The 20,143-nt window shown below is 33.6% G+C and overlaps 2 protein-coding genes across 2 annotated transcripts in view; both read right to left on the bottom strand.

The window, feature by feature from the left end:
• HSPA4L (heat shock protein family A (Hsp70) member 4 like) overlaps positions 1-20,143 on the bottom strand; it is a 50,944-nt gene that overhangs the window by 21,727 nt on the left and 9,074 nt on the right. Inside the window, exons 2-12 of the mRNA XM_024246347.3 lie at positions 17,516-17,573; positions 15,741-15,881; positions 12,946-13,068; positions 10,431-10,530; positions 9,767-9,900; positions 7,815-8,059; positions 7,606-7,682; positions 6,481-6,632; positions 5,912-6,018; positions 3,564-3,697; positions 100-299 (exon numbers count right to left, since the gene is read on the bottom strand). Coding sequence (XP_024102115.1) covers positions 100-299; positions 3,564-3,697; positions 5,912-6,018; positions 6,481-6,632; positions 7,606-7,682; positions 7,815-8,059; positions 9,767-9,900; positions 10,431-10,530; positions 12,946-13,068; positions 15,741-15,881; positions 17,516-17,573 — 1,471 coding nt within the window. The remainder of the gene's footprint in view (positions 1-99; positions 300-3,563; positions 3,698-5,911; positions 6,019-6,480; positions 6,633-7,605; positions 7,683-7,814; positions 8,060-9,766; positions 9,901-10,430; positions 10,531-12,945; positions 13,069-15,740; positions 15,882-17,515; positions 17,574-20,143) is intronic.
• On the bottom strand, positions 306-3,557 carry LOC129059077 (SOSS complex subunit C). Its single transcript, XM_054554475.1, has one exon. The coding sequence runs from the start codon at positions 2,433-2,435 to the stop codon at positions 2,211-2,213; it is 225 nt and encodes a 74-aa protein (XP_054410450.1). The 5' UTR covers positions 2,436-3,557; the 3' UTR covers positions 306-2,210.

The following is a 20,143-nucleotide window of genomic DNA, read 5'->3' as shown; positions in this document are numbered from 1 at the left end:
CAGAGAGTAATGTATTCAACTATTAAAGTCCCAGTTATGATTAAGATATACTGTATACACTATCTATTACAAGAACATTGAGAAAGAATTTCTACATACCATATTATCTTTGTTTTCATTTTTAAATGAAGTTTCTGTCTCCATTGGAGCATCACTGTGATCGCCTTCCAAATTTTGCTTCTCAATTACTGATGCGCTAGCCACACTGAAGATTCCATGGATGTTAACACGAACTTTAACCTTCACTTTGGAACTATCACCATCAGACTGTGGAAAAACATTCTGAATAGTGAAGCTCCCTTAAGGAAAAAAGAACTCCAATCAGTATGTGAGCTTCAGATTAACTTATTCAATTCATTGAATAATTTGGCTATCATCTTTAAGATGTTGGCAAATAATCATCTTGGCAATAATTATGATCACATCCTGATTGATCACTATGGGGCAGGTACTTCCCCCAGATTATCTTTTATAAACCATAACAAACCTGTTATTAAGTCTCAGGAAGCTTAAGAAACCTGCCCAAAATCATTAATGCTAGGAAAAAAACCAAAAAGCACTGGGAATTTAACCATGGACAATTTGATTCAAAGGCAGTAAGTTATCTTATAATACTGCTATTCTAAAACCAAAATAACAAGATTCACTTTCTGAATTTGAAAACAAAATAGATTTTTTTTTTGATATAAGCTTTACAAATCATAACCGTCTTGGTAATTCATAAATAAAGCAATTCCAATTTTTATTTTTCCTATAGCAAAATACCTGCAGAGATCATTATCAATGCTTTAAGAAATCTACTGATGTTTTATTTCTCTAAAGAAATCTCATATATATATTATCTATAGAAGAGAGAATATTAGGCAGTAAAATCAGGTAGTAAAAAACTTGGATGACTTTTTTATGGGTTAAATTTTGCCCCCCACCTGCTCCCACACTGTGCTTAGTACCTCAGAACATGACTATGTGTGTTTTGTTTTGAGACACAGTTTCACTCTGTCATCCAGGCTGTAGTGCAGTGGCATGATCATAGGTCACTGCAGCCTCAAACTCCCAGGCTCAAGCAATCCTCCCACCTCAGCCTTCAAGTAGCGAGGACTACAGGTGCATGCTACCATGTCTAGCTAATTTTTCTGATTTTTAGTACAGATTAGGTCTCACTATGTTGCCCAGGCTGGTCTTGAACTCCTGGGCTCAAGCAATCCTCCTGCCTCAGCCTTCCAAAGTGCTAGGATTACAGGCATGAGCCACCATGCTCAGACGTGACTGTATTTGGAGATACCTTGACTTCAGACTTGTAACCTCCAGAAATGAGACAACAAATTTCTACTGTTTAAGCCACCTAGCTTGTGGTACTTTGTTATAGCAGCCCTAGCAAACTAATATAATGTTCAATAATTTTACTGCTTTATATATCCTTGAAATATTTATAATATTTGTGCTGTCCCCTTCTTAGTCTATAAAGCAGTACATAGAAAAAAATTTAAAATTTGAAAATCCTTTTAAATGTTATAATTTCATATCTTCTGAAAAGTTCACTCAGTTAAAATGGATATTACAATCTCCTATTCTCACTTTCTTTTTTTTCTATTATTTTTAATTGCATTTAGTCACATCATTTATAAGGGAATATGTTTATAGAAGATGGTTAAGACTGGTTAGTAATTTATTCTTGGGGTTTGTTTTACACTGAGAAAGGGGGAAGTAGTTATGAGTTCAGAAAGAATATTTTAGGATGATATATGTTGACTGTAAACTCAAAAGGTACACTGACACCAATCCTATAAATAGCAAATATGGATGTAACGGATTGCAGCTTATTGGTTCATTTTTTAAAAGTACTCTTGTTTCTTTAAAGTTAAGTACTATAAATGATTCTTGGAAATCTACTGTGGACATGATATATTCAGTCAAACTTGCTAGGGGTTGGGGAATGTTTTTGTGACCATCCAGTTCAGAGTCTGACTACTGTTAAACAGCATTACAAAAAAGTTAGTCACGGTACATAATCAATTCCTTGGACGATACAGCCTCCACAGCTCTCATCATCCTGGTTACCCTTCTTTCCGCTTTCACTTACACATTCCTTTAACAAACAAAAAATATCAAAGTTCACCAAAATTCTGAAAGTCACAGTTCATCTAGCACTGAATGACAGTAGCTTTGGCATTTGATATTACAAAGTCACTTTTCCATCACAAATATTTTCCTCATTCTGGGTCAAGGCAAGGTAAAACAGGAAGAATCAGGTTCCCAAATGCAGAGTCTTGAGTTATGAAGTATCCAAATGAATGTGCATGAGCATGCTGCAAAGCTGCCTTCTGCTGGGCTGCAATATACTGCTGCTCAGCGTGATCCCGGAAGTCCTTATTAAGACAGGGTCTCGAGAGTGCAATGCTAGCTCCAGGATGATTTGTTGAAGACTGGTTCTGCATAAGTAGTTTTCTTTTCTCTTTGTCCAGTTCTGCCAAGATTGCAACTTGTTTTGAAAACCTTTTCCTGAAGAGTTTGCTGCAATTTTCCTATTTTGTTTCAATTATGTCCAGTGGCAACTGGTGAGCACTTCACTATCACCTGGGACGCAAGAACGCCGGGACCGCCTCACCTTCCAATCGCCCTCACTTTCATATTAATCCATTAATAGTCATTCTAGTTGTTGCCAGTAAACATTAAGTTTAAAATTAGAATATACCGATTAAAGTTAAGTTTTTCAGTAAAAAATAATTATCACACAAACCTTTCAGGACAGTTACAGAGCATTTTATTTTGATAGAGGGAGTCTCGCTGTGTCGCCCAGCCTGGAGTGCAGTGGCGTAATCTCAGCTCACTGCAGCCTTTGCCTCCTGGGTTCGAGCAATTCTCCTGCCTCAGCCTCCTGAGTAGCTGAGATTACAGGTGTGTGCCACCACACCCAGCTAATTTTTGCACAGCATTTTAAATATAGAAGTAAAAATGAATTAGAAATATAGCTGTCCCCTCAGTATCCATTGAGGATTGGTCCCAGGTCTCTCTGAGGATGCAAGAACCTTTTATACATCGTTTTGCATGTAAGTGAAATGGGGTCTCACTATACTGCCCAGGCTAGTCTTCAACTCCCGGGCTCAAGCAATCCTCTGGTAGTCAAGTCCCTTATTAAAAAAATGACATAGTATTTTGCATATAACCTACATACAACCTCCCAAATACTCTTAAGTCTGTATCATCTCTAGATTAATGATACCTACTACAAAATAAATGGTATGTCAGTAGTTGTTACATGTAATTGAATAATGACAAGAAAAAAAAGTCTAGACATGTTCAGTACAGACACTTGTTTTTCCTAATATTGGCTGAATGTACAGATGCCAAACTCAGGAATACTGAGGGCCGACTGCAGTAAACCCTGCTGTCATTATAGAAATAAACTGAGCACTACAAATGCACATTTTAAGAAAGAGTATAAATATCTTTCTTTAAAAGTCCCATACTGGCTTAGCTGAAATGTCTATTTATTTCCTTGATTCTAAAATAACACATTATTTATAAAAGGACAAAATGTTATGGAAAACTTTTTTTTATCTTACCAATTCTTGCATCAGGATAAGGCACTTCATGTAAATTAGTATAAAATGCTTCTAGTTCAAATGGTTCCTTCTTGTGGAAAGTAATGACTTTTGAGAATGGGGCAGGATGGTTCTTACAGAAAACTTCACATTCCCTAAAATGGAGGGAAAGACACTTACTTAGAAACAAATAGAAAGTTGCCTATGAGCCTATTTACTGAATCCATTTCATTCTTAATTCATTAGCAGCAACTGCAAAAATCTCTGCACAAATAAAAAGAAAAAACAATTACTGATTTTGCTCTAAACATGCATTGCAACAGATTTATGGCTCAAAGTTTTCATAATGTCTATCATAATGACAGACAACTGTATACTATTAAAAAGAGAAAAATTACCTGAGAATATGTATATTTTAAGGCCAATGTGTAGAGTTTTTTCCCCTCACATCTGAGGGCCAAGTCCTGCCCATTAACTTCTAAAATACTTGCCACCTATTACCCTTTTAATTCTGGCTACCTTTAATAGAAACTTTTGTTTGCAAATAATTTTAAACCTACGAAAAGGTGCAAAATTAAAAATAGGACAAGGAACACTTGTATATCTTTTACCTAGATTTGCTACTTTACTCCATTTGTTTCATCATCTGAGTGCACACACTTTCTGTGTATATGTTTCGTGAACCAACTGAGGGTTATACACACATTATGGTGCTTTACCCCTAAAAACGTCAGTGTGCATCCTAATAGGGATATTCTCTGATGCTTTACTATTCATATTTCCATCTTTTTTTCAGTTGATATAACAATGTCCTTTGCAGTATTTTACCCCTCCAATACAGGGAGTTTTTAAAACCTACATAGAAATTCCTATTCCTTAAATTGTTTAACAGAAACAGTTTATGACTATTTGTTATAGTGGCCCAGAAACCAATCTTTAATACTATATTATCATCCTATTACTATAAGTATGGAAGATTTTAAAATCTTGAATCCACAAACCGCTTACTCTATCCTAGTTTTCAAGAAACTACCAATACCTTCTACTTTCTTTTTGTAGTCATTAGGCTATATTTACTTTTCAATTTATCTCCCCATACGTTTTCTTACAGTTTTTTTCTGGATCACTTATACCTTGAAACTGAAATTAAATTTTATAGAATAATGATTCTTGCCTCAAAATTGACATTATCTGGGGCAGACAGCTGAAAAAATATTTAAAAAGAAAAAAACTGACATTAACACATGCCATTAAAATCTTTTGCAAGACATTCAGATAAGGCTGAAAATCCGTATTTTTGAAATGTATACAAAAATCTCATTTTCTTGGGGGTACTTATGTACAGAACACAGAACAAAATTTAAAAAATAACTTCAAAATGTAAACACACCATTATTCATTGTACAAGCTATATTTCTGAAAAGCAGGCAAGTAAAATATTTGAAATATAAATTTTGATTCTGGTAGGGAAGCAGGCTACCTAAATCCTGGGCAGTTCATGGAAAAAAATGTAAATGTTAATGCAAGCATGAAAATATTGTAGCTTATGACAGAGGGAAAAACATTAATTTAATAACAGTGATTTTTTTAAAAATATCGGCATGTTCAATTAAAAGTATAGGAGAAAATGAGCTAAAAGAGGCAATCTCATGAAAGTTAACAGGAATATAAACCAGTATCCTTTTAGTGAATAATGTGCAAATATTACTCAAAATAATGTGCATATTCTTTGGCTAAACAATTCCATTCCTACACTGCTATCTTACAGATATACCAAGAACAACTGAACAAGGGTTTGTGCACAAGGATGTTCTTACTAGCACTGTTTAAAATAGCAAAAATATGACTTACTACTGTATTGGTTAAATTTATTATAGCACATACAACTATTGAAAAAACAGTTACTGTCTCAAGTTGATATGGAAAAATAAAATACAATATAATTTAAAAAGCTAAGTTGCACTAGAGATTTATAGATAATTCTATATGTACCTAAGAAGTATATGATTTTATTTATTTATGGATAGTCAAAGAAAATGACTGGACAGATAAACTAGCTTTTAAAAATGTTTGTCTGTAAAATGGGCTAAGAGAGAATATGACAAATGCAGGTCTTTTTTATACTTCTATACTGTGATTTATTTGAAAATGAGCCTTGTTTTACTTTTATAAAAAAACATAAATTTAAAAATATGCCCAATTATGATTTATAGGTGATATATCATTTTTATATTCTCTTTTATCTAATACATTATTTAAAAGTATTTGGCTGAATTTTAAGAAGCGTACATTTCTCTAATTTAGAAAAGTAGGTTTAACTGGTTAAAGATTTACGACAAGCTCTAATCAAGGTTTTAAAAATAACTTACCCACTTCCATCTTCAAAAGAGGTCTTCCACCTTAATGTGACTGAATAGGGAACAAGGTCTGTTATGGAAAATTCACGCACTTTAAATGCTGGTGAGAGAATCGCACACTGAAAATAAGATGTATACCATATTTAAATCAACAAATAAAAAACATACCCTAGGTTACTCTGATTGAACTGCTTAATAGAGTCCTCCTATTACAACTGTTACATTTTAAAAGTTACTGGTTTTTGGCAACGAGAAATGAAAATTTAAAAGGGACTGAGTACTCTTTATGTGACCTTACAAAAATTAACAGAATATCTTTACATCTCCAAAAGGGATTTTAAATGGGCAGACTGCAATAATTTGTAAAATTAATATTCTTTCAGTGTCGTTACAGACACACTGTCCTATTATAGCTTAAAAATATAAATGGGAAAGACATAAGACTTATTTATCAGAAATAACTTCAATTTACTTTAGCTTATTGGTAAGTGGATGGAACAGATAACATTAAAAGGCCCCTTTGGATCTATCACTCATTTCTGGCAAAATACATATTCTAAAAAATAAAATAACAATTATACCTGTAATGCACATCCTCTTGCAACAGCTTCATCAGCATTTAATGTGGTACTTATGTCTTTAAGAAAGAATTTAGTGATTTGTTCTTTCACTGCAGGAATTCGTGTTGCTCCTCCTACAATTTCTATACTACTAATGTCTTCACGTTGTAAGTCTGGAAAATTTTTTTAATTGAGAAAAATGATAGTCTTTAAAAATCTTAACAGAAGGCTTTGTCGAGTACTTTTTTAAAAAGTGGACTGACTTTTTACTTGTCGGAAAATAAAAGGGAAGAAAAATACAATTTTTAGAAAGATACAAAATTTAATAAATATTATTTATGTGACAGGCAATGCCCTTGGTCCAACTTGGTCCAGATGATGGAGTGGCAATAGGAAGAGAAAAGCACTTCATGGGTTTTAAAGGAGCTCTTCAGAGTCCTTCAATTTTCTTATTTCTACCTCCTGAATCCCTATAGAAGATATTTTTAATTGATTACCAAAATCCTTATGAAAAAGCAATCATGTCCCCATTTCTACATTAATTTCATTTTAGAATCATCTATAGTTTATAAACACTTCCAAATAGAACTAGCATGAGTTTTTTTTTTCTTTTTTTTGTTTTTTTTTTGAGACAGAGTCTCACTCTGTTGCCCAGGCTGGAGTGCAGTGGCATAATCTCAGCTCACTGCAACCTCCGCCTCCCAGGTTCAAGTGATTCTCTGGCCTCAGCCTGCTGAATAGCTGGGGTTACAGGTGTGCACCACCATGCCTGGCTAATTTTTGGAATTTTAATAGAGATGGGGTTTCACCATGTTGGCCAGGCTGGTCTTGAACTCCTGACCTCAGGTAATCCACCCACCTCGGCCTTCCAAAGTGCTGGGATTACAGGCATGATCCACCGTGCTTGGCCAGAACTAGCATGAGATTTATGATATAAACAATAAGAAGACCCAGGAAGAATTCTCATAAACCCAGAATTATAGTGCCTTACTTTTATGAATAATGAGTTATAATCTCCTTCTCTAAAATGAGAAATATAAATATTTTTAAAAAACAAAGTTTTAAAAATTTATTTTATCATTATCTACCCCCGCTAAGTAGGCAACATTATGGTACAGTTTTGATAGTCCAGTAATTTCCACTTACTAGCTTGTTCCATTACTGCTTTTAAAGGTGGTTCAACCCTGGCCAAAAGGGAAGCACACAGTTGTTCAAATTGAGCCCTGTGAGAAAATAAAATTCATTATTCTGGGATTAAAAGTTGAGCGTACCTTCTAAAACAACAAACAAATCAGACGTGATCTAAACATTATAAAATAAGTAAACACTTTTCAAACTAAAAACATACGTGGTACCTGTTCATTTTACTAGAAACATCAAGGTCATTCATGAAACACTCAATGTTCAATGGAAGATCTGATGCATTTGCACTCATTAGCTTCTTTAGTTTTTCACATTCCTGATATAAACGCAACAAGGCCCGAGAGTTTTCTTTCACATTTATCTTATATTTGGTCTTGAACTCATCACAGAAGTAGTCTACTAAAGCCTCATCAAAGTTCCTGCCACCCAAATATGGATCAAAGGTAGTAGCCAAGACCTGTTTAATTGAAAAAGCAGAACTGTATTTTCAGAAATATAGATTCTTCCAAAAAAAAATAAAAACCTCTAAAATAAAAAAAATGTAAAAATAAAAATGACGCTAAAAAAACTTGTCCAATCACAGGGGTGCTGAATTTGGAATCAGAGTTAAATTATCACTTATATTTAGTCAACATATTTCCTTATTCTGAATTTTCTACTTTATAGTTACAGATCCATATATCATAATTAAAAGAATTCTAATTCAGAAATAACTGAATTACAACAACTAAAGCCTCATTATCTCAGTCACTTGGTTCTACAACAGCACTGAACAGATAGACCAAAACCAAGTTTAAGAGAGCAAAGAAACAGTCCTAAGCATATAAACAAGAGCAAAACATCCAAGAAAAGCAGATTCGAAGATTAAATATAAAATACCATAATTGGTCAATTTACGGATCAGAAATTAGGCCTTTTGACTATTACAAAAAACAAAAATAAAAACAAAACACACAAAAAAACAAAAAACACAACCAAAAAACCAACCAACAAAAAAACCAGGTAACAATTTAACAAGCTGGTTGAGCAACAGGCTTCCCAGCAGAAGAGAGTCATAGAAATTCAACACTATAGTTCTTGAAAACAGGACCAAACATCTAGGCTTTCTCTAGGGTAAAATGACTACTTACAACAGTCACTAATAAAGAATCCTACTGTTGGGGTGGTTTTGCAGCTCTTTCGTTATAAGGTGGGTGGTGGGGTGGTAGTATGGTGGTAAGTATCACAGGAGGATATGAGTGCAATCTGCGTGGAATGTCGCCCCACAGACTAGCATGGAGAATCCATGTATAGACCTCTCATGAAGTCTAGTATTACCCAAAATTAAATGCAAAATTATCTTGGTATATAACTAGTACAGGTGTGTATTTTGGGAAGAAGGGCTATAGCCTTGATCAGATTTTCAAAGGGGTCTGTGATCTAAAAATCGTATTTCACTACAAAGTTACCTACTAAAAAGGAAGGAAAAAAAGTTTTTAAAGTAAGTTAATATGTAAGACTAAACACCAAGGATTAAGTCAATATATACTGAAAATTACCCTATATTCAGTCTGAGTCATTTCCCTTTAATTTTTTGATTACAAAGATGTTATTATAGTAATATAAATTAAGACAGAATACTCTTGCAGTGTTGCAGTTTATCTCCTAAGTAAACTCTACTCTGTGTATAATGGAGAGAGATCATAAATCTGGACAAAAGAATCAATGTAAAAATGATTATAAATCCTAATTTGTAAGAAGCACATAGAAGTAAAATTACGATTAGAACACTTGGATAGAAAGGTTTCTAAAATCTATGGGAATCATTTTAGAAAATGCTTCCTGTAATTATATTTATGGATAAATAGTTTATGCTTCCTGATAGATGACTTAACAACCTAACAATAGAAACAACAATAAAAATAGCTAATATATATTATAGCAGCTACCCTATGCCAGGCTTTCCAAGAATTTTGTACACATTAACTCATTTTGTCCTGAAAAATTATATGAGGTAGTTACTATTGTTGTTCTCAGATAAACAAACTGAATATTTAGGGAGATTAAGTAACTTGCTTGAGGTTATAGTTTAAGGGGCAGAGCCAGGATTTGAACCCAGCTATTATGGTTCTTTAAGTCTGTGTTCTTAACATATGTGAATATAACAAACCATGTGTTTACTTACTTTAAGTTTTCCTTTGTTAAAAGCACAAACCGAGACCTGATAGGCAGAATGTCCCATATCAATAAATACTACATTTCTTGGTTTCTCATCTAACTGGGGAAGATCCTGTTTATAAATTCCATACGCCAGTGCAACTGTATAAGAACAAAGAATTATGTTAATTCTAGCACACTAATTACTTGGAAAACAAGAAATGTCACTTTGATACTGTACTTTAATATGCAGTATAGTAATACATATTATTATCTTCAAAGTAAATTAACTTTTCACAATTCAGTTAATAATGTTTTATTTTTTCCTTACTCAACTATAACTCTGTAATAGTAAAGATTCGTAAAGCCATTAAGACATATTTAACCTCTGCCAAAAAGTTGTACTACAAAGTAACAAGCTTATAAGAATCAGTACACACACACACACACACACACACACACACACACGTATTTATATATATACATAATTTTTTTTAAAGAGACTGTGTCTAAGCTCTGCCTCACAGGCTGAAGTGCAGTGGTATGATCATAGCTCACTGCAGCTTTCAACTCCCAGGCTCAAGCAATCCTCTTGCCTTGGAGTTAAAAAAAAAATAATGCTTTGTTAATAATTAGAAAAAAACTCTAACAGTATTTTGCTTATAGTGATTTTCAAATTGCAAAGTGCTTACCTGCAGTAGTTTCATTCATCAACCTTAAACAATTTAAGCCTGCAACCTGGGCTGCAGCCATCACAGATCTTCTCTCGGCATCAGTGAAAAAACTAGGAATCTAGTATTTAAAAACAACAGTTAAGTATAATGTTTTACTTAAACATTTTGTCAACTGAAAAATATAATTACCCTAAAACTTATGTACAGTTTAAGGCAAATAATGATGTTCTAACTAAAGAAAAAATACTAGTGTTTTATTTTTGAAGTCTGACAATTTCTATACCATAAGAATCTGACCTAAAGTATGAATACTAATTTAAAGTAAGGTAATATGGCAGGGTTGCCTAAGTTTTATTCATCTAAATACTTCCTGTGTTAGTCTGATCTATTAAAAATACATTTTCTCATCTTTCATAATAAAAAACTGAAAACTCAAGAGTCTGAAAATGAGATTAGAGAAATATATTATGGTATATCTATATAATGGAATCCTATGTAGCTGTCAGAAAGAATCAGGTAGATCTGAATTGTTATGGAATTCTATCTTTATTATGTTAAAAAAGGGCACACATATAACATTACTTCATTATTGTGTGTATAAACACCCAACCAGAAGAATACAGTCCCAACTGTTTAAAACAATTATATCTCAAAGGAGGGGAACTATATTGTAGGGAACTTGTGATAAATATGAATTTCCTTTAACAATCACCAAATAACATTGAAAAAATATACATACATACATACACACACACATATATATGTATATATAATTTTTTTTTCTGAAAGAGACTGTGTTTAGCTCTGCCTCACAGGCTGAAGTGCAGTGGTACAATCATAGCTCACTGCAGCTTTAAACTCCTGGGCTCAAGCAATCCTTTCACTTCAGCCCCCTGAGTAGCTGAGACTACAGGTGTGTGCCACCATGCCTGGCTAGTTAAAAAAAAAACAAAACTGTAGAGACAGGTCTCAATATAGTTGCCCAGGCTGGTCTCTAACTACTGGCCTCAAGCAATCCTCCTGCTTTGGTCTCCCAAAGTACTGGGGTTACAGACATAAGCTGCCATGCCCAGCCCATTAAGTACATCTCTATTTAAAAATTAAACTCAGTCTTAAAATGTATAAACATGTATGTATGTATACATCCTAGTTTTATCAAACTGAGAAGTATTTTAATTTGACATATAGACCAATTTCTAAAAAGCTATTAAGTGTATTTACATATAAAACAACTTGGGCTCTTCCAGTTTTAAGTTTCAAATAAGTAGCTTCCTTTAATTTTATTGTTTTATGAATTTAGAAATTTCATTGAACAGATTAGCAACAGGAAAAGAATATAAATTTTGCTGATTTGGTATTATCCTCCTGACAAAAATCTAAGTTATAATGCATGGTTCATTTAATATTCATTGAGCACTTACAAACCAGGTACTTTTCTAGCTACCAGGAAAACAGTGCACAAACCAGACAAAATACTTGTCCCTGTAGAGCTTACAATGGGTCTATTGCACCAACTACAAAGTTAATAATGGTCAAAAGTTTGTATTATTCTGTTCTGACATGAATTTCTGACACACAAGGAAAAGTATAATTAAATAGAAATGGATTTGAATTTAAGATGAATCTTTAAAATTTGTATGATTCTAACATATCCTTTCAAGTGGCAGTATAACAATTATGAGCATGGGCTTGGGAATTAACTATCTGGCTCTAACACTATATTAGCTGTGCTGATTTTGGGCAAGTTATTTGACATCTCAATATCCTACTTTTTGAATCTGTAAAACTAGGGTTAATAATATCCCTACCTCATAGATTGCTTCTGAGATTAAATGGGTTAAAATGCCTATAAATAGTGCCTGGTCAATGGTAAACTCTATTATTTGCTATTACTAAATGGCTAGAAAATAAAATATTAAGCTCTCATATTTTTCTCCCATAAAAAAATTCCAAATGCCTATGAAAAAAAATTGATTACTAAACTCACTGAAAAGTTCATCATCTGATTCGGTTTTTCTGATGACATGAGACTCTTGAACTTTTGTAGTCAAGTTTAATAGTAGGAATCTATCAATTTAGTTAACAAGTAGGTAAAGAACCAGTTAACGATGTTTAATGGGACCTCAAGAGATAAGACGGTAAATAATTTAAATGTTTTGTTAAGAATCCTTAAAGATCTTTTTTTCCCGATACACAACCTCAAATTCCAACCTTTGCTATAAAATGTTAAGGTCCTCACAGGTGGGAAGTTAATTGCTATCTGAGAAGATTCTTAGGGATAAATCCCAGATAGCAGCAGTCACTAGTTACGTAACAGTTTTTTAAGAGTCACTGCTCATCATAATTGATTTTATGGGAAATTCAATCCTAAACTTTAGCAAATAAGGCAATTTTTTTAAAAAAGAAAGTCAGATGGATTTAGGTTATTTACTGGATAAGAGCAGAAAGTGTAAGGGAAGAAAAATCTTTCAATATTACATTAATACATTGAAAAATATAATTCAAGGATATTCATTACTGAAGTAAAACTTACTGAAATCACACAGTCAGCCACTGGTTTCTTCAAAGCATTTTCTGAAGTCTCTTTAAGCTTGGCTAACAGCATTCCAGTAACTTGCTCAATTGCAAAAGGTCTCTCTTCCTCTAAGTACCGCACCTAACACCAAAAGTTGGGATATTTGTTAAGAGTCATTTGTTTATCCAACAAATATTTAGTGAGCATCTACTCTATATGTGATAGACACATAATGTGAAAAAGACACCCTTGCTCAAGGAAGTTTTATTCCAGAAAGATTGTCATTTTAGAATCATGATCCCATTAAAAACAGTGACTATGTCATTTCTGAGGCTGTAGTACCTTACAGACAGTATTATAACCAAAGTATTTTCAAAAGTGTAGTTTCTACCCTCTCAGATCCCCACTTCCCACAAAAACAATTTTTGTCATTCATTTTCCAAATGTGACACAGCAAACAATGAAAAAGGAAAAGATCAAATAATCTTTCTTTTGAAAGTCAGAACTCTCCCTGGGTTTAAAATAAAAGCTTCAGTCACACAGTTTTGGGAAAAGGAAATGAGAACATCATTCTTTCAAGCAGCACAATGTGTTTATGTGTATGAGTATGTATAAATATGTATATCTAATGACATAAGATTTACTTTGAATCAGACCTAAAATTGATAAGCATTTGTTTCCAAACCTATTTACAAGTAAATTCAAAAACAAGTATTATGCCAAATTACTGCCTTTAAACCAGGGGTGCATAAAGAAATCAAGCACACAGAAATAAGAGAAAATGAATCATAGTCTTAATCTGACTTTCAGAGGCATGATCATACAGTATTCTTTTGTATAAGAACATTCTATGTAATCCCAGGACCTTGGGAGGCCGAGGCGAGCAGATCACGAGGTCAGGAGATCGAGACCATCCTGGCTAACACGGTGAAGGCCCGTCTCTACTAAAAATACAAAAACTTAGCTGGGCGTGGTGGCAGGTGCCTGTAATCCCAGCTACTTGGGAGGCTGAGGCTGGAGAATGGTGGGAACCTGGGAGGCAGAGCTTGCAGTGAGCCGAGATTGCACCACTGCACTCCAGCCTGGGCGACAGAGCAAGACTCCATCTCAAAAAAAAAAAAAAAAAAAAAAATTAAAAAGTTAGATGAAATAAATTTAAATAAATGTATAAAAAACAAGTGTATAACATGCTTGAGGAGTTGAACATTGATTTTCTTAAGTCTTCAAAAGATGATGTTTCAAAGCTTTTTCTACTAGCTTACAGGCACTTACTATGAATGTATAAAATTATATCACTCAAAACTTTGGTTCTGCCTTTCTTTAAAAACATTATTCTGTTTTTCTCAGCCTATTCTCAAAGCCTCATCTATTAATTTTCACTTTAAGAAGTTAAACTACTTACAAAATTAAGTAGTTCAAATTTTAAACTGGAGTAGAATAAAACTGCTCTAGGTAACCATTAACCAGAGCTTATCATATCTAAAAGATACCTGATTATTTTTTATCTCAGTTGTTACTATTATAACCCATCCAGCTTCTCACTTTAGTAACCTGAAAATTTCACCTAAAATATGGCTTCACAATTTGTTCCGTCTTCAACTTCTCATGGTGTCTTCCTCAACTATTTTAACAGCCTCCTGTCTCCTTACTATGATTCATCATCCACCTCTTAGTCAGAACCCTCTTCTAAAAATGGAACTGTGTACATATCCATAACACATATATCAAGTCTAAAATTAGTTACTAAAAATAACTTTCTTAAGAGATAATTTGCACAGCATTAAGTTTATCCTTCTGAAGTGTACAATTCAGTATATTCACAAAGCTGTGCACTGATCACCATTATCTAATTGTAGAACATTTTCATCACCCAAAAAGAAACCCATTAGCAGTCACTCTCTATTTTCCCTTCCCCTTAACCCTTAGCAACCACTAATCTGACTTTGTTTCTATGAATTTGTCCTACTCTGAACATTCTATATAAAAGGAATCATACAGTATGTGGCCTTTTGTATCTGGCTTCTTTCACTTGGCATGTTTTCAAAGTTCATACATGTTGTAGCACATACCAGTACTCCATTCCTTTTTATGGGCAAATAATATTCCATGTGTTAAGATATACCACATTTTGTATATCTACTCATCAGTTGATAGAAACTTGTATCGTTTCCATTTTTTGGCTATTATGAACAATGCTTTTATGAACATCCATGTACAAGTTTTTGTGTGTACATATGTTTCAATTCCCTTGAGCATAAGCCCAGGAGTGGAATTTCGGGGCCATATAGTAGTTCCACGTGTTATGAGGCTAGTTTTTGAAAAAAATCAGCACAAACATGTTTTGGTTAACTCATCTACAACTATCTCAGAATATAAAATTAAAAATTCAGAATCCATCTCTTACTTGGAAGAAAAGTATGCTTTAACATTTATAGTATAAGATCTTTCTAAATTAGAACTCATTAAACTCATTATAGCTATTAACATACTTTTTGGGTCCATTCTTCTGAATTAACATACTTTTTGGGTCTATTCTTCTGAATCCTATATACCTTCATTTTTATCCCCTAAAAACTATTCTCTTGAGTCTCAATAACCATTTTTTTCCTTGACAATAATAGTGTGATTTGAATGAAAAAATTATCTAAATTAGATCTCCTGGCATTCACTAAAATTATTACAAAAACTACTATCTCTTGGGTGTGTATGTACTGTATCTAGAGGAAAAAGGTCAAACTATAAATAGCAATATTATCACATTGGGTTTACTTAATTTGAAGATATGTTTGTAACCCTGGGAATATAAAGCTTACCTTAACTCCTGCACTTCCATCAGGCATCTTCTGCAGTTCATAGGGAAGCCTGATCCTTTCAGTTTGCACAATGGGATCATCAAATGATCGCCCATGAAGCTTTTTGAAGCCATGAATTGTATTTCTTACGTTCGTGACTATCTGTTGGCAGTAAACACTTGTATTTATCAGTTACCTAATAAATGCAAAATAAAATTCTATCCTAGTACTTGACAACCACCAAGTTCCTTTATCCTACACATCCAAGTTTAGGATTACAAATAATCATTCATTTTTTCTGGTTTCCAACTGATGGTAAACTCATACAATGAGAATGTACACAATTTAACACTTGCCTCCCAAATTATCCACCTATCCTGGGAATGTTAGATTCAAAATTAATGTCTTCAGAAGAGAAATAACAAACCTTTAAAATGTTTCAAATAACAAATATCTACAACTCATCTTTTTGGTTTTCCTTGATGCTTTTGCTGTAGTGAATGAGTACGAGCTGAGCATCCCAAATCCAAAAATCTGAAATCTAAATACTTCAATGAGCATTTCCATTGTGCATCATGTTGTCACTTAAAAAGTTTCAGATTTTGGAGCATTTTGGATTTCAGGATTTGCGATGGTCAACCTGTACAATGCAAATATTCCAAAATCTGAAAAAATACAGAATCTGAATACTTCTGGTCCCAAGCATTTCTTATAAGGGATATGCAACCTGTATCTTTGATTATTTCCACTTCCATTTCTGTTTTAATTTAAACTGGTTTATTATTGTCTAGGTTTTATTTTCCCTCTCCATATCTAATTCTTTATGAAAATCTTCATGTACTAGCATGTTGCTTCCATTGCTGCGGATTGCTCCTAGGCTAGTAAATTAAAATCCCTTCCATGTAGCATAGTGCTAAATGAAAGTGTCTTAATTTGTAAACGGCTTGCATTTTTGCAAAGCAATTTTTTCTTTAACTAGAATATGCAGTTCAAATTACAGAATATTACTAAGATCCAGTTGCCATAATCCTAGTGACCTTTAAAGCCAAACAGACCTTGATCTTCAATTATGAGATGAAAACTATACGGATGCTGAATTACTATGTTGTTCTCTTTAGCTCCTTAGGAGAAATGATTTTAAAGGCTGCTTTTAGAGACTCTGATTATCTGTGACACACTTAGAAGGTCAGCCAGAATATGAGATATAAGACCCAGATAGATATATATATAATGCAAGAAATAATTGTTAAGGGCTTTTAGTTCAGGGAGGTAATGAAAGTCCAAGGAAAATCAATCTATAACATGGAATGTTAAAAGTCAACGTTCTAATCATAAAGATTTCAAAAGCCTAAAAATATAAATACTTCAACAAATTCTATGTAAATTAGTGGTAGCCACGTTGAGTTACTCTGGAAATTAGTTCTTTCATTTTTCCTACCTTATTTTACAAAGATGTTACTTACCTGTCATTGAACTGTATGTTCTAGACAGAATATCCCTCATTATTCCCTGGATAGTCATCTGAGGGACCATTCAGGGAAAAATTGATGTCACATAGTAGCACACCCTAACTTCACAACTAAAAAATATTTTTAAAAAATAAAATTCAAGAAATATTTTACAACCCAAAGCAAATTATATCTTAAAAAAACAAAACAAAACAAAACAAAGATGTTAGTACCTGTCCTATTTTCCTCACTCTCTTATTCACTCTTAACAACATAACTTAAGGAACTTAGCTACCAATATTCAGTTAATTCTTCCTGTAAGTCAAAACATCCATATTAACAATTTACCTGGCTCTTTGCTGCATTTCCAATGGCTCGAGTTCTTGATCCCAATGATATACAGGCCCTAAACCAGAAAAACAAAAAGTTTGTTCCATGGTACTTTTATATTATCGTGCTATTATTTTGCTTCTCCTTATACGAAAATGAATTTAAAAGGAGAAATATAACCATACGTTATTTTAAAAATAGGTTATACAAATCAAAAATTTATTTTAAAGTTTCCCTATATAATAAAATGGTGGTCAGAATAAATGTTACAATTTAAAAAAAAAGTCATAATAGCTGGCAATACAATGTTGATCTCCAAAATTGTTCTTCAAATTACATTGATCTATGACCCATTAAAAGAAAACTCAACCGTGTTGACCAATGGATTTTCAGGGAAGGTAAACAGTTAAAAAGGCTAAATCCTGGCTTTGCCACTTAACCTTGTGGAAATTACATAACCATTAGGTGCTTCAGCTTCTTGTCTGGAAGACAGTGATAATATCTGCTCATATGGTTATGTGAGAATTAAGAGAATCGATATAGGTAAATGCTTTGAACAATAATTGGCACATAGTAAACATTATGTAAATTCTTGTATTTTAATTACATTTAAATGTAATAGCATGGAATAATAACACAGAGCAAGCACAGAATAACGTCTTCATCAAAATACCATTTCATGTTATGATTCAAGAAAATGTTTCTGTGATTTCAGTTATAACTACAGAAAACTACATTCAATCAACAAATATTTATAGACATTCCATGTATACAAGTCACAATACCTGTCTTGGAGAATGCATAGTCTATTGAAAAAAAAATCAATAGAATATATAGAATTATGAATAATACTAGCAAAGAAGAGAATAATCACTTCTAGATGAGAGGTGACTTCTTGAATTAAGACTTGAAAGGAGAGAAAACATTTAATATCTATTTGTCTTGCAGAAATAGACATTCCTGATATATAGGTATGTAACTCTGTTCTCCATATAGCAGCCAAAGTGATCCACTTAAAAACTAAGATCATGAAACTCTGCTGTTCTCTGATCATGAAATAATCCTCCAATGGTGCCCTATCTCACAAAGTAAAAGCCTGGGTCCCCCTAACAGCCTTATTGGCCTTTCATAGTCTGGTCCTTGGCTGCTCTACCCTGCAAATTCAATCTAGGCACACTGGTCTCCTTGCTATTTCTAGAATATGCCAAGCACCCTTTTGCCTCAGGACCTTTGTAAATGCTGTCCTCTCTTTCTGAAGTGTTCAGAAAATACATGCATGTGGCTGGTGCTCTCACTCCTTTCAGGTCTCTGCTCAAATGTCAGCTTATCGGAAACACCTATCCTCACCATCCTATATAAAAAACATTCCTGCTCCTCCCCAACACATACCTCACACTGTTAACCCAATTTTATTTTTCTCCATAGTATGTATTACCATCTGATACAATTCATTTAGTGACTGTATCTCAGTACCAGAAGCCAGAACGTGAACTCTATGAAGGCAAGGTAACAGGTATCCACTGCCTTGATCTGCACTATCTAATATGGTAGCCACAAGCCATGTGGTGCTAGTACAATTTCAATTAACTAGAATATTCAGTTTCTCGGGACTAGTCACATTTCAGGTGCTCAATAGCCACATGTGGCTAGCAGATATACAGAGAACTGAATATACAAGAACAAATATACAACAGAAAGTTCTACTGGATAGCACTAGCCTAGATCTTCTAGCCTAGATCTTTTTCTAGGACATAATAATGCTACATAATGAATGGAATAATGGTTCCTAAGATAATGCTTATTTGAGGACTAGAAGAATATAATTTGGACTCAGCCAGGGAGAAAACAAAAAGAATACAACTTGGCTAGTTTCACAGGACAATTTGATAAGATAGTATCAAGGCCAGATTATATAGGGTCTCAGGTGCCAGATTATAATCTTAAAATTTATTCAGTTAATGAGGATTAAATTTCAATGAGGATTCATTAAAGGTTTCTGAATAATGGAGAGGACCCTACATACTGATATATAATACAAACTGGAGAGGCAATATTCCAGAGCAGTGCTTTCCAAGGGCTGAACAAAACACTGTTCTGCTGGGGACTACTGGATTTTCAGGGAAAGCAAACAGTTAAAAAGTTAATTTAGTCAATTTAGCAGATGTTTGTTAATAATTACTATATGCCTGGCACACTGTTAGTTGCTAGGGATATAATAATGAAAGAAAATATGGTTTTGGCTCTCTTGGATCTCACAATGCTATAGACTCACACAAAAGAAAGTAAACTAGGTGCTATAACAGAAGGTGAACATGGTGCTATAAAAGTTTCTAACAGCAAGAATTAACCTAGAGGAGGAGAGTCAGGAAAGGCTTACCCAAGGAAATAAGATTTTAAGGAAGAGTAAATGATGATGGGATAAAAGTGGTAGAGAGTTTGTTGGAGATCATATTGACTGTAGTGTTAACTGATAAGAGGAGAGCAAAAAGTTACCAGTAATCTGTATCAGGATGGTGACAGCTGGGACACAAGAAGAAAGAAGAGATATTCCGGAGGAAACTTAAAGGACTTGGTGACAGACTAGATCTTCACCATCCCATATGGTAGCCACTAGCCACCAGCCATATGTGGTTATTATGCACATGA

Source organism: Pongo abelii, chromosome 3 (genome assembly GCF_028885655.2).
Source record: "Pongo abelii isolate AG06213 chromosome 3, NHGRI_mPonAbe1-v2.0_pri, whole genome shotgun sequence".
Classification (NCBI taxonomy): Eukaryota; Metazoa; Chordata; class Mammalia; order Primates; family Hominidae; genus Pongo; species Pongo abelii.
This window is presented reverse-complemented; position numbering and strand designations above follow the sequence as displayed.

Coding starts and splice junctions, on each gene's coding strand:
- LOC129059077 (XM_054554475.1), bottom strand. CDS start 2,435: ATGCAGAACCAGTCTTCAACAAATCATCCTGGAGCTAGCATTGCACTC.